The sequence below is a fragment of the Topomyia yanbarensis genome, chromosome 3, assembly GCF_030247195.1.
Source record: "Topomyia yanbarensis strain Yona2022 chromosome 3, ASM3024719v1, whole genome shotgun sequence".
Taxonomy (NCBI): domain Eukaryota; kingdom Metazoa; phylum Arthropoda; class Insecta; order Diptera; family Culicidae; genus Topomyia; species Topomyia yanbarensis.
Window position 1 is genome coordinate 97,319,014 of NC_080672.1, and position 13,561 is coordinate 97,332,574.

Consider the following 13,561-nt stretch of genomic DNA (forward strand, 5'->3'; position numbering starts at 1 on the left):
GTCCCTGAAGTTTTTCGCGATTCGGAAGATGAACCCAAGCTGTCGTGATGCCTTATCCACGATGTATGAAGTATGCGGTTTGAATGTTAGTGCCGAATCCATGATGACTCCGAGATCTTTGATATGAGAGTGTCTTGGAATACTCGAGCCGAAGAAATGGTAGTTAAACTGAGTCGGATGGCGCTTCCGCGTGAACGTAACGATTGAGCATTTGCTCGGGTTTAAAACCATTCTGTTTAGATCACACCACGTACTAAAGCTGTCCAGTTCCCTCTGAAAAAGCTCGGCATCGGTTTTATCCCGTATTTGTTGAAAAATTTTCATGTCGTCGGCGAAAGAAAGGCGGGGTCCTTGTAATGTGAAATTGACGTCATTAAAGTAGAGGAGGAATATTACTGGACCGAGATGGCTTCCTTGTGGTATGCCGGATGTAGCGAAGAATGGTACAGATAGACAGTCCTTAATGCTGATTTGGAGTTCCCTTCCATCGATTAGGAACGAAACCAGCGCCGAAGTTGTCCATGAATGCCGAATTTGCCCACCTTCGCTATTGCGATATCATGGTTGATTTTGTCGAAGGCCGCAGATAGATCCATGTAAATAGCAGCGGTTTGCAATCCGTCGGCGAATCCATCCATTACATATGTTGTGCACGAGAGCAGGTTTGTTGTTGTCGATCGTTTAGGCATGAAACTGTGTTGGTCATCTGCAATGTAGTGATTGCAGTAAAAGAAAATAGGATCTAACACAACCAGCTCGAACAGTTTTTTATGAACTGGAAACATGACGATAGAGCTTGAGACGTCTTCAAAATTCACTCCTAGGTTACCAACGAATACAAGATGTAGTGGGGGATGATGACGCACCTGCTTGACTAAAGGAGTCGGTGCAGTGCAGCAGTACGGAGCGTAGTCCCGGGCACTTACAAAGTAGAGGTCCAATGTGCGTCCATTCTCGTTGGTGACATTATTAATTTACCGAAGAGTTGCACTGCTGTAGTTGTCCAAAATACAACTGGCATTGTTAATAAGCGCAGATTTTTCGATATCCAATCGTAGAAAACCATTACCTGCCTGGCACCACGTCAAACCAGGTAAGTTGAAGTCGCCCAGTATAACAATATCATCAGACGGGGCGGCGATCGAGGCGATAAAAGAAACGGAGGAAAGATGTACATCGATCAGGCTGGAATCACGAATTCTGTCAAGTGGAAAATACACAACACACAGGAACAGATTGCGATCGGCAAGTTTCACTGATATCCACACTTGCTCGGAGCTCGCCCACCGGTCATCGTTGATTACTCGGGCTTTTATACCACGGCGATAAGCACAACACCACCTGATGTCTTGTGGCTGTTGAGGGCATTGCGGTCACAGCGGCATGCGGACATCCAATGTTGAACCAAAGATCTGGCGAGACAGAGTACGGTTGTGGAGCCACGTCTCGGTCAAGGCGATAACGTCGTAACAACAACCCGTGGTCGCGAGCAAATAGCTGTCCGTTGATGAATTTAAGCCACCAACATTCTGGTAGTAAACCTCGATGTTGTTGGAGGACGGATCAGGTACAGCAGAGAGCGAAGCCATGCCGAGGAAGATCCTTTCGTCAATCCCACGAACAGTATCGGAACGGTTCACGGTCGCTTGGTCGACTGTAGTGAGGGATTCGAGGCATCCCGAATCAACTGCGTCGCGCCACAAAATACTATCGTAGTCGTCGAGAGAAATGGTTGGCATCTGATAACAAGATGTCGGAGCAAAAGGCAAAAAACTGGAAGCGAAGAATACATCAGCGCTTGAAATGTTCGGAACAGATGTATACTTACCACTTGCGGCAGGTTGGAAGACCCTTTCACCCATCCCACGCACAGGACCGGGACGATCGCTGGCTGCAAGTGCTCCACTGTGGCGGGGGGATCGAGGGCTTCCATAGTGCCAACTGCGGTGCGTCCCAGTATGCGTTGAAACGTGGTGGTAGCAGCTTACGGCGAGAGTCGTACGATGAGCTAGAAGCGTGAATCGGTTCAACCGTTGTATCATTACAATTTGTATAATACTTGCCGAGAAAGGCGGGTTGGAAGACCCTTTCTCCACCCACACATACAGGACCGGAACGACTGCTGAACGCTGGCGGCAAGGGCTCGACTGTAGCGGGGGGATCGAGGGCTTCCATAGTACCAACTGCGTTGCATCCCAGTATGCGATCGACATCGATACTCCTTCACAAGGGCGGTGTAGCTTGATATAGTGGGATGGCCAATCGTTGCGGAGTCCTCTGCAGGACCATTGATGGGCCGGGTTGCATCAGAGAAGTACATGCTTCTTCTGGAGGCGGTGGAAAATCAGTCGGCGGGCTCCAAATGTTCTGGGTACGGCTGTCCTCAAATTCCCTGAGCAGTATGCCTTGCGGCTATGTGTCAGGGTTAAGAGCTGCATCACGGTACTTTGGGTGAACTCCAACTTTGAAGGATATGAAGTTCAAAGTACTGGCGTCTATGCCTTTTTCAACAAGCAGAATAACCTTTATCTCCTCGTTACAATTTAGTCTTTCTTTAGACATTTTTCGACAGTCTCTTTGCTAACGCTAGGATGAAAGCGGGAAAGATACATCCAGAACAACGGCGCGGGAGGTGAAACCGTAACAATGTTGCTATTATCGACTAGCTTTCGACCACCAACAAGAATATTGCTCGGATCAGGGCCATCCTCGCGACGCCGTTTCTGAGGTGGTCTAGAGGTACCGGAGTTTGGCCGGACTGGAGTAGATGTTGAAACCATTCTAGCGAGGCGCGAAATTTGCTGGTTATTTTTGGATAACTCGGCCTTTAGTTCAGCACAGACGTCATCCATTTTCCCAGCGATAACACATCCAAGTGAAGAAACGGTGTCGCGAAAGCGAGAAAACTTCATCAGCTTGACACATTCATTGCACATTCAAAATAAATTTGGGATTTCCGCAAGTTTTTTTTCAAAAACGGCTTGTTACGTTGTTTCCCACATTGCATATGTACCACATTTTTGCAAAAACCCATACATTCGATAAAGTCGTCATCCGATTTGACGGTTTTCGCGCAGTGATTGCATGCACTTGTCATAATACGTGCCGATTTGAGAATGCGAACAATGAAATATAGATGGCGCTGCGTTCAGTGGAAAGTTTTTGTGGTTAAGTCACAGAAGTTCACTCAATTGCGTTCTTCGCCGGTTTTTCGCAACACAAAAACAAACAGGAGACACTTGCACACTGCACAATAACAACGTTAAAAACAAAATTCTCAGTCGATTAACACGACAAACAACGATAAAAACTTCACAAATCTCGTCAAAAAGTAAAAATAGTTGGAGCGATTTATGTAAACAACTAATCGGTAGGAATACACTGTACCAAAAAAAGCTAAGCTAGCTAACTCAAAAACGTGCCCGATGTACTCGAAGAGAACTTATCTTCTATCACGATACCCATACATCCAAACCCGATGTCTGTCGCCACAGTTTTTCTCATCACTGGTTAAGTCTACAAATTCCCTTCCCAGCAAATCAACAACAGAACGAAATGAAACAAAAACCGACGACATGGAAAAAACAGCACAATAAAGTAACAAATAACTAATTGCGCATTGGACGAGAACACGGGGGTTTTACCTATAAATTCACAAATGCGTACACGGCACTATCCACTCGGTCTACTCTGACTGGGATTCTATATAACTAAAAGACTTAGCGCTTTAAGAAGACTGTTTAAGAATTTTCATGTCACTTATCTACTTTTTAAAAAACACCACGACGCGAATTTTTCACACGGAAAACTCCTATCTCTTCCATTGGTCATTCCAAAGTGATAAATCCAGTATTGGGAATCCTCAGATTAGCCGGGCATATGGTAATCTTCGTTACTGGATCTTGTTAAGCAAAGTTTTTCTCTACATCGAGTTCAAATGCACGAATACCCGAATTCCAGCAAAGGTTATCTTTTTCTAGCGGACAGTTTTGGCCATACCAAGCGGTTGCCCTCCTGCATGTTACAGTGAACAAGAATCTTTCCCCACCACATTGCGTAAGGGTCAGTGGCCTTTGCTTTGGTCATACATACTTGGGTATTGACTTACTTGGGGGCCATGCATAAATGACGTAGCATTTTGGGGGGTAGGGAGGGTATACCAAATTTGTGACGAAGTGTGACGAGGGGGAGGGTAGGGTCAGAAGTTGCGCGACGTAGCATTAAGTTTGAAACCCATTGTTTAGAGAAAACAATGAGTTTTAAACAATGATCCTCCATTGCCAAGAGAAATGAATTTAAATTCAAACATGCGGTTTTTCATGAGGTAAATTTTACGATTCGCGGAATTACAGGTTCGCAAAAATACGAAAAGATTTTGTATGCGGATTTAACTTGCTACATTAGTTATCTAATATTGTAACTAGTAGACTTAATTTATAAGCTGAATTAAATTTTCAGTTCGGATTCAATCAAACAAAATTTAGTAATTTAGATGAACGTTTGGTTCTTAGAATCATTGGCAGCTGCACGATTTTGAACTGAGAGAACTTGCCTTCATGCTCTCCTTCACATATAAAATTCAAAACATAACTATCAACACTATATATTTGTCATAAAATGGGCTTATTTTGAACGCAATTTGCTGTCATAATGAAAATGTTGATAAAAGTCGTCAAAAATTTTGAAAGGAGGTGTATTTAAAATAATTGAAAAACATATGTAATTTTTTTTCATCACCCGAGCGCTTTGCATGGGACGAGGGGGAGGGGGTAGGTAAATGCTACGTTATTTACGAGGGGGAGGTTAGAATTTTGTGACCAAATGCTACGTGGGGGGAGGGAGGGGTCAAAAATCGACGAAAAAATGCTACGTCATTTGTGTACGGCCCCTTGGAGTCTAGAGTCGAACTGAGTTATATTCAACATTTAAACTTATCGCGAACCAAGTTAATGCGGTGGCTAAGTGACGCTTTTTGCTACGCGCAGCATAAATCGCTATCGCATGCTCGCCTGCTGGGTGGCCTGAATATCGATTTATGCTGATTCTTTTATTTATACTTTATTTTAGGTCCGTATCCACCACACCTCGATAGGAAACCTTCAACGTATCAGCGGGCGCGTCTACTCTTCTACTGCAGACAAATCTAACAAACAGTCAGTGACACTTTCGGAGAAACCATAAGCAGCTCGAGATAACGGCTTGGAATTGGGACCCAAGCAGCATAAAAGAAGACAAATACAACCAAAATATCGAAAACTATAGCGGAGCAAGTGTGGTGAATCCGTTCGCCAAAGGTTGACAAACGAGGTCGCCAACCCAGCAAAACGACCAAGTGCAATGGCAAATGCAGCCACATCATCAAGAGCAGCGAGTGCATTTCACCGAAAATCAGCAAAAAAAATCTCACTTTTCTGAGATATCAGTTTCTAAATTTGCTGACTACACGGCTTTTGGGAAATTGCAGAGCTGAATTGAGTGTGCAGCTTATGTCAACCGGTAAGATCAAGGTCGGATGGTTGGTGTGCTCGTTACGATTGATCCCTAGAGATACTAAACAAAAGGAGAGGTGTTTCGGGTGCCTGGGTTTCGGCCGTCAGGAAAAAACTGTAGAGGCCCAGACAGATCTGATATGTGCAGAAAATGTGGAGAGAAGGGACACATTCCTGGAGACTGCACAAAGCAACTGTTGCGTCAGCAAGAACAAAACCCATTCGATTCAATCTTCCGCCCACTTGCCATATGAACGACACGCATACCACGTCAAAAGGAATCAAAATAGCATATCAAACCCCCGCTAGCCATAGCGCTGCTAACAAGGTAAATGAGAGAGAACGAAAGGTTACGAGACAGCGAGAATAAACTAGTCACCACCGATTAGCACCCAACGTCATCGCCATGGTGATGATGTTACACGCAATGAATGATGACCGCATGAGTTGCAGTGACACCAGATTTGTGGAATATTCAGAAATGTCCCATTTTTTGTCGCGCAACATTCCAATTTCGATTCCGATTATGATACGATTACGATCCGACGGCGATTGTTACTACGAGGATTTTACTATTCCGAGGAGAGCGAAGAGGAAACACCGCAAATAACAACCGATCAACCAAAACCGCAAGTGAAATATCAACAGCCGCACCAACCAACCGAGACAAGTGATACTTAGGGACCCGTCGTGTACAATCCAACCCATTAGTGATTTTTAAACCCAACAGCAACCGAAGTGCATGCTGATGATGATGATGACCATCAGTGCATGGAATACTCCGGTGGCTGAAGATGCTTTTAACAGCACAGATAAAATTAAGTTATCAACCAACATTCAAATTAACGCTGTATGAAGGGCCAAAATGGGGCGGATCCATAAATAGAGTCATTTATGCGCAATCCAAAGGGACAGAGAATCTCCTTCCAACTAAAAGATCCAGCCAATTGCATAACTCAATTTCCAATACTTGTTAAGGCACTACCTGATGGTTTGTGTGAGAAGGGCGCGTCAATCTTATTACCACTTGTCAGATAAGAACGTTCACAGCAACAGCATCATCCGGAAGAATTATGCGATCAATGGAAGCATTCTTATTTTCTGACTAGAAGCTGGCGACCCACGACATCTAGTCCAAGTTGCAACTTGAATGATACCCTGATGCTCCCTCCCAACCCAATGGCATATAGTTTTTATATGGTAAACATTCTGAATATAATGATTATGATGTATATATTTTATCTGATGGTTATAGTATTGAGGCATGTAATATGAGGTGTGATAGGAAAGAATAATTCTATTCTATTCTAACCCTTACACAGCCAGTATTGAAAAGCATCCTGGAAAACACTTCAGTTTTTCTGTAGTGTCTTTCTTGTCAACATTAATATTTGAAGCATATTATAATATATCGCAAATATTAAAACGGCCAGGCCTACTGTGCGGAGTTGGGTTTGAAGATGTTTCAATATTATACGGCAATTGAATTATTCATTTAATGAACAATTCAACCAACGAATCGTTTTGAAACTTGAAAGAGGAAGAAACGAGGACAACCGTACCGACCGTTTCAGTTTATAGGGGGTTAGAATAAAAAGTTGGGAGTGACTTTGCTAAGAAGGTTAATGTCACTCCTTTGGTCCTTTGCGATGGGACAAAGGTATTTACACCTTGCCCTCACTCATTGAGCCTAGGTTAAAGCGCCTTTACTCGCTCTTCTCAAAACTAATGCTGACTTCGGTCTAATGCTGATAATTCCTGGATCCGAGTCGCCCGAGAAGAAAGAAGACATGTAACAATACTCGCCTATAACATAAGTATTTTTCCTTTTTCGATTTTTTATATCCCAGATTCTTTACAAACTTTAAAATTTTTCACTTTTATCAATTAACAAAGACCGTTTTGAAGGCCAAAAATTAAACAGGAAAGCACCAAAATTTGCGTCGGACGTCGATATTTTCATTAGAAATTTCGGGAGCACGATTATTTCGTATAAATATGACGGATGATAAACAGAATGTTTACTACGATACTTTCAAAACTACTAGAGCCAAATGAATCCTCAGCCATCATAAATCGCTGCTGACAAAGCGCAACAATCCCACTCAATGCTCCGCCTTCATGCCACCGCATAAAACGAATCTAGTCGTTGACAGTAGAGATGAACTTGAAGAAACCTACACTGCGTGGAATTGTGTAAGCTCAGTATGCTTCGTAGATTACAAACTGATGACATCAATTCCCGTATAAACTACTAGAGGAACAACGTATGAAAAAAAACCTCAACAAATCATACAACCGCGAAACAAATAAAATGAAACTGAAGATGCTAGATTCACACGCTAGGTTTTCCATTTACAATTACAACCTATAAAGGTTTGTGTGGTGTTCGGCTTTCCGAAACAAGCTAATATACAATATAAATACAAGTTAAAAAATTCTAATGAATTAGTACAACTTTTACAAGAATAAAAGGAAAGGTCTCACCCGATGGTCGTCCGATTAACCTTATATGAATTAATTCAATCCTGAAAAATTCTTCAAATTCACAATCGTAGAAGATCTCCCGGTTAGATTAGAGAAGCATTCGTTTCTTTTTCAAACCGCAGCATTGATGAGATTCGGTTTCCAAAATCATGTTCATCCTAACATGATGTATGCGGTCGAATGACATATCAATCCGGAATGTGCTTCGATTCCTGTGTTGCTTCAGTTGATAGATGCAAGCTAATATCGTGAATTGTGCATGTACGTTGTCTTCTGGGGTTGTAATATATGCATTTTGCTGTACTTCTAGATTCACCGATACCAACAACGGAATCAGAACTTGCCAAATTCGAGCTGCTGCGAAAATTTGCACTTCCTTTTTCTGAGGTGTGATATGAGAGAATAATGTATGAATAGTAATAAACTAATAATACGGTATGTAATTGTTGCGTGTATCAAGAATCCAGCTTGGTTACGCACATTTCCACTCGGCGCAGGAATAGCATATAACAGCAACCGAAAGGCATGCTCTGCAGAATGGAATGCGGAAAGAACCACAAGACGGGAGACTTCTTAAGCCCAAATGAGCGAAAGCAGGATGATAATGACAACCCATCTTAATCTCAACAGAAACAAAGTACGACATTACAATTATTGCAGAGCTGTGTTGTGTTACCTCCAATAATGGTAAATGGGTGGGATAGTGTAGGCATGGTGACAATCCAAATGATGGTTTCCCTGTCCAAGAGATGGTGGATTGCACACACGAAGGCTTCGTGATCGCCAGGATCAACGCTGTATTCGTATGTAGCTGTTATGCTCCTCCACGGTGGGCACCAGTGCAGTACAACCGGATGCTGGACGCACTAACCGACTCGTTATTCAGGTGAACGCCTGTGGAGATTTTATCGTTTGATCCGTGGATTGGGGTAGCAGGCTGACCAAGGCAAGAGGTTACAGCCCATTGGCGTGTTACTGAGCAGTACACACATAGCGATCCACTACACCATTGGTCGGAGAAATTCTACGGTAAGCGAGTAGAAGTGGAAAATAAAAGACTTCGACAAGGACCTTTTTGTGGAAGCACTTCGTGCTGACAGCGTCACTCCAATTCCGAATGCCGATGAGGAAATCCCGCATCGTATCGGCCTATATGCCTAAAAAAGGTCATCCTCAACATGCCGACGAACTACGCTGAAAGTAAGAATAGACTATCACACAGACAGTTCAGATGGAAATGGATCTCAACAGTAGATCCGCACAGTCGCGAGCGCGAAGAAAGCATTGAAGCAAAAGAGAAGGGGTTATCGCTACTGCGCCGTGGTAACAATAGACGTTAACAACGCGTTCAACAGTGCTAGCTACGGGGCCAGCGTAGCGCTACACAGAATGCGGGTTCCGGACTATCTATGTAAGGTTCTGAAAAGTTACTTCCAGAACCGAGTACTGGTCTACGAGACTAACATGGGGCAGAGGCCGAATAGGGTCACGGCGGGAGTAACTCAGGGCTCCATACTCGGCTCAACGCTGGAATATAATGTATAACGGAGTGTTAACACTGGAACGATAACCGGCGAGACCCTTGAGGAGGTGTAGATGTTGCCGGCAGAGACAATAGGCATCGTGGAAAGCTGGATAACTGACGTCAAGTTGCAGCTGGCTCACCACAAAACGGAAGTAGTGCTGGTCAGCAACTGTAAAAAATCCAGCGTGTCGAGATCAGCGTTGGGGGACAATCCATTTCATCGATACGTGCGCTGAACCATCTGGGTGTGATGGTCCACGATCGGGTAAATTACAACAGCCATGTCGACTATGTATGTGAGAAGGCTGCAAGGACAACTAACGCATTGGCAAGGATCCTGGCGGGTGTCTCATCCTCAATACTGAGGTGTGACGTACCGGCCTAGGCTGCTCCACTGAACTCAAAGCGAAAACGGACGAAGTTGACAAACACGTTTCGCCTAATGGCCGTTCGTGTCGCGAGTACGTACAGAACGATATCGTCGGAGGCGGTATGCGCAATTGCAAATCATCCCAGATTGCCATCTGCATCACTCAGGCTGAGGACGTGCAATGCTACCAGCGGAGAAATGCACGTAATGCAAGGAGACTGGTTCGAGCGGACTCGTTGACTAAGCGGCAGCAAGAGTGGGACAACGCTGAGAAAGTAAGGTGGATCCACCGACTCATCCCAAATGTATCTGCTTGGGTACATAGGAAACATGGAGAGGCGAACTTCCATTTGACGCAGTGGTATTTGAATGCCCTAGGTTCGAAGAAGTTCGTAGAGGTATGCCTGGTGTGACAGTGGACAATATCGTCGATGAGATGTGCCATTACGAGCATATCTGGGACGCTGTCAACAGAGTGGGTTAAGAGTATACTCTCCGAGTTGCAGAGGAAGTGGCGAAGGGACCAATAAAGTAGCGCAATTGGCTAGGAAGTCGCCGAGAACCACAAATCGGGTTTCGGGAGAAATCCCGCCACCGGGAAACTTTCCGACGGTTTAGACTAAATCCATCGCCGGGGACCAGTTGAGTAGTACACGATATAGCATCGGGCTTGGGTCACCGGAATCGCTGGACCGACCTCAACACCCTACTAGGTAGCTCATGAGTAGGCTAGATCCACCGCCGGAGATTGGACAGAGTAGACCATGTCGAATAGCTAGCAGTAGGTCGTTGAGGCGCCAGTGTGCAGCGCTACGCTCCACCTGGAATCACTGGATGGACCTCAGCACCTACTGGTTGGACCGTTGAATAGGCTAGGTCCACCGCCGGGGACTAGACCGAGTAGACGGAGCGGGGAACTAAATAACTCACAGAAAGGTACATCGGTATCGGGAGCAATCTACCGGCGGGGAATTCACGGTAGGATAGATTCGCTGCCGTGGACTACCCGACAGAATCGTCACGAAAAGGGGAGCTAATTGGCTCACGAAACAAACACCGGTACTGCGGGAAATTTCGTTGCCGAGGAACTCTCAGTCGGAGTAGGATAATATCCGAGTTGATCTCGATAAAGCTGGGAGCTAAATGGTTCAAGGAAGCGGGTGTCGGGAGAAACTCGTCCATCGGGGAACTATCGGTCGGAGTAGGGTAAGTTCACTGTTGGAGACAATCGAAGTAGATCGTCGTAAGGCCGGGAGCTAAGTGACTCACGGTAACATGAGCTAAATGGCTCAAGGAATCAGCACCTAACGGGTCACGGAGACGAGAGCTAAATGGCGACATAATAGATGGAGACAAGAAGCAAGAGATTAGTCGAGAGTTAAATCAAAGCTTATAGGTCGAGCCAATCCATGAGCCAAGTAAGACACCGCGATAGAGCGGAAGAAAGAGGTGCTACGAAAATACCACGATCCCCCCACGAAGTAATACGATGAACGATGGCATACATACGCACACAGACATTTTCCGATATCAACGAACTGAGTCGAATGGTATATGACACTTCTCCTCCGGGCCGGAATTAAGTTGGTCATGTTCAAAGTGATTGCATAACCTTTCTATATAAGAAAGACAAAAATTTGGATTGTTATATATCAACCTTGATTTTCCAACAGTTCTTTTCCCTGTGTTTTCCAGATACAGACAAATCATGATACAATAAAAATAATGTCAAAGTTCATCGGCCGTAACCACTTTGTCTGGATTACAGATTAGTCGTTGTATAGTTAAAGCACCTATAGACCCTAGATGTCTGGTCAGACCTCCAGCGATTCAATTTGATAAGGAACCTCATACAGATGGATGAGTCCTATAGAACCTTGGCACATTATTCATCAAACGAAAAAAAAAAATCTTGCCGAGCTCACCAGTAGCTCATCGGCGGGCTGAACATCTCGTTATCACCCTTGCCGTGCGAAAAATATTTCGAAACGTCAAACCTATTATTCACAAAGCCAATTCAGAGATCACTGATAAGACTTTCAATAGCTTGTTTGTTATACATGTGATAACGCTTATCAATCTCATGTAAAAAGAGAGAAAAGTCAGCTAATTGCTTAATTATTATTACTATGCCTCTTACTTTTGTCTTTTTTTTCACGCACAGGAAACCACGCTCTCGACTGTGACCCACAAAGGAGTATAGGCCTACTCCTCCGCATCGCCTGCCGCTCCGAGTGAAGCAGGGGAAGTTGCTAGAACTAATATGTCAGCGCCTTCATGCTGGAAGATTCTAACGCGCAGGAAAGCACTAACCATCGGGAATGAGGGCGACTCGGACAACGACAAGCTCGGCCGGATACTGAACACCTTCGATCTGACTGCACTGGGTGTAGGAGCCACCCTTGGAGTCGGTGTGTACGTGCTCGCCGGACATGTCTCGAAGGATCAAGCCGGACCATCGGTGGTGGTGTCGTTTCTGATTGCTGCTTCTGCCTCCTTTCTAGCTGGTAAGTTTGTGAATTTTGTCAATAAATAGTTTGAGCTTGCGTTGAGATTGGATTAAATCTACGCAGGTCTTTGCTATGCGGAATTTGGAGCACGAGTTCCGAAGTCCGGTTCGGCGTACATCTACAGCTACGTGTGTATCGGAGAGTTCATGGCGTTCATCATCGGCTGGAATCTGATGCTGGAATACATTATTGGCTCGGCAAGCGTATCTCGAGGGCTAAGCTTATATATAGACACGTTAGCTAACGACACGATGAAGAACCGGTTTCGAGAGATTGCTCCTATGGATTGGGACTTTATGTCGAACTATTTCGATTTTTTTGGGTTCTCGGTGGCGATTTTATTGGGAAGTAAGTTTGGACAACCTTGCTTTTTTGTAAACCATTAATAATACAATTTCTATTTGCTTTCTTCAATAGTTGCCTTGGCATTTGGCCTTAAAAAATCTACAATGGTAAACAACTTCTTCACGGTTTTGAACATAGGGATCGTGCTGTTTGTGATCGTTGCCGGATCAATAAACGCAGACGTTTCCAATTGGACCATTAATCCGGCTAATGTGTCATCAATATACAATGTGGGGGAGGGAGGGTTTTTCCCGTTTGGTTTCGAAGGAACTTTACGAGGTGCCGCCACCTGTTTCTTCGGTTTCGTAGGGTTTGACTGTATTGCCACCACCGGTGAAGAAGTTCGAAACCCACGTAAAGCGATTCCACGAGCGATCCTCTTCTCATTGTGCACCATTTTTCTGGCATACTTTGGAGTGTCCACAGTTCTGACGTTAATGTGGCCGTACTACAAACAGGACGTCAATGCCCCTCTGCCCTTTGTATTCAACGAAATCGGTTGGGATTTTGCCAAGTGGATAGTCGCCATCGGTGGGATTATCGGTCTACTGGCCAGCTTATTCGGAGCCATGTTTCCACAGCCTCGGATCATCTACGCTATGTCTCAGGACGGGCTGATATTTCGGGCACTCGGGGAAATTAGTCCACGGTATAAGACACCGGTGTTTGGGACACTGTGTGCCGCTCTGCTGACAGGAACCATGGCAGGGCTATTCGATTTGAAGGCTCTAGTCAACATGCTGTCCATTGGTACTCTGATGGCGTACACAGTGGTAGCCATCTCGATACTCATTCTCAGGTATGATCCAGATCTGTAGTGATGTTTGTTGGGTAA

General features: G+C 44.7%; 1 protein-coding gene across 3 annotated transcripts in view; it reads left to right on the forward strand.

Annotated features, from left to right (window-relative positions):
- LOC131688848 (cationic amino acid transporter 2-like) overlaps positions 1-13,561 on the forward strand; it is a 65,688-nt gene that overhangs the window by 36,386 nt on the left and 15,741 nt on the right. For all 3 annotated transcript variants that reach the window (XM_058973420.1, XM_058973419.1, XM_058973421.1), the window contains exons 2-4: positions 12,036-12,378; positions 12,445-12,729; positions 12,799-13,525. In XM_058973420.1, the coding sequence (XP_058829403.1) occupies positions 12,135-12,378; positions 12,445-12,729; positions 12,799-13,525 (1,256 nt within the window). In that variant the 5' untranslated portion in view covers positions 12,036-12,134. The remainder of the gene's footprint in view (positions 1-12,035; positions 12,379-12,444; positions 12,730-12,798; positions 13,526-13,561) is intronic.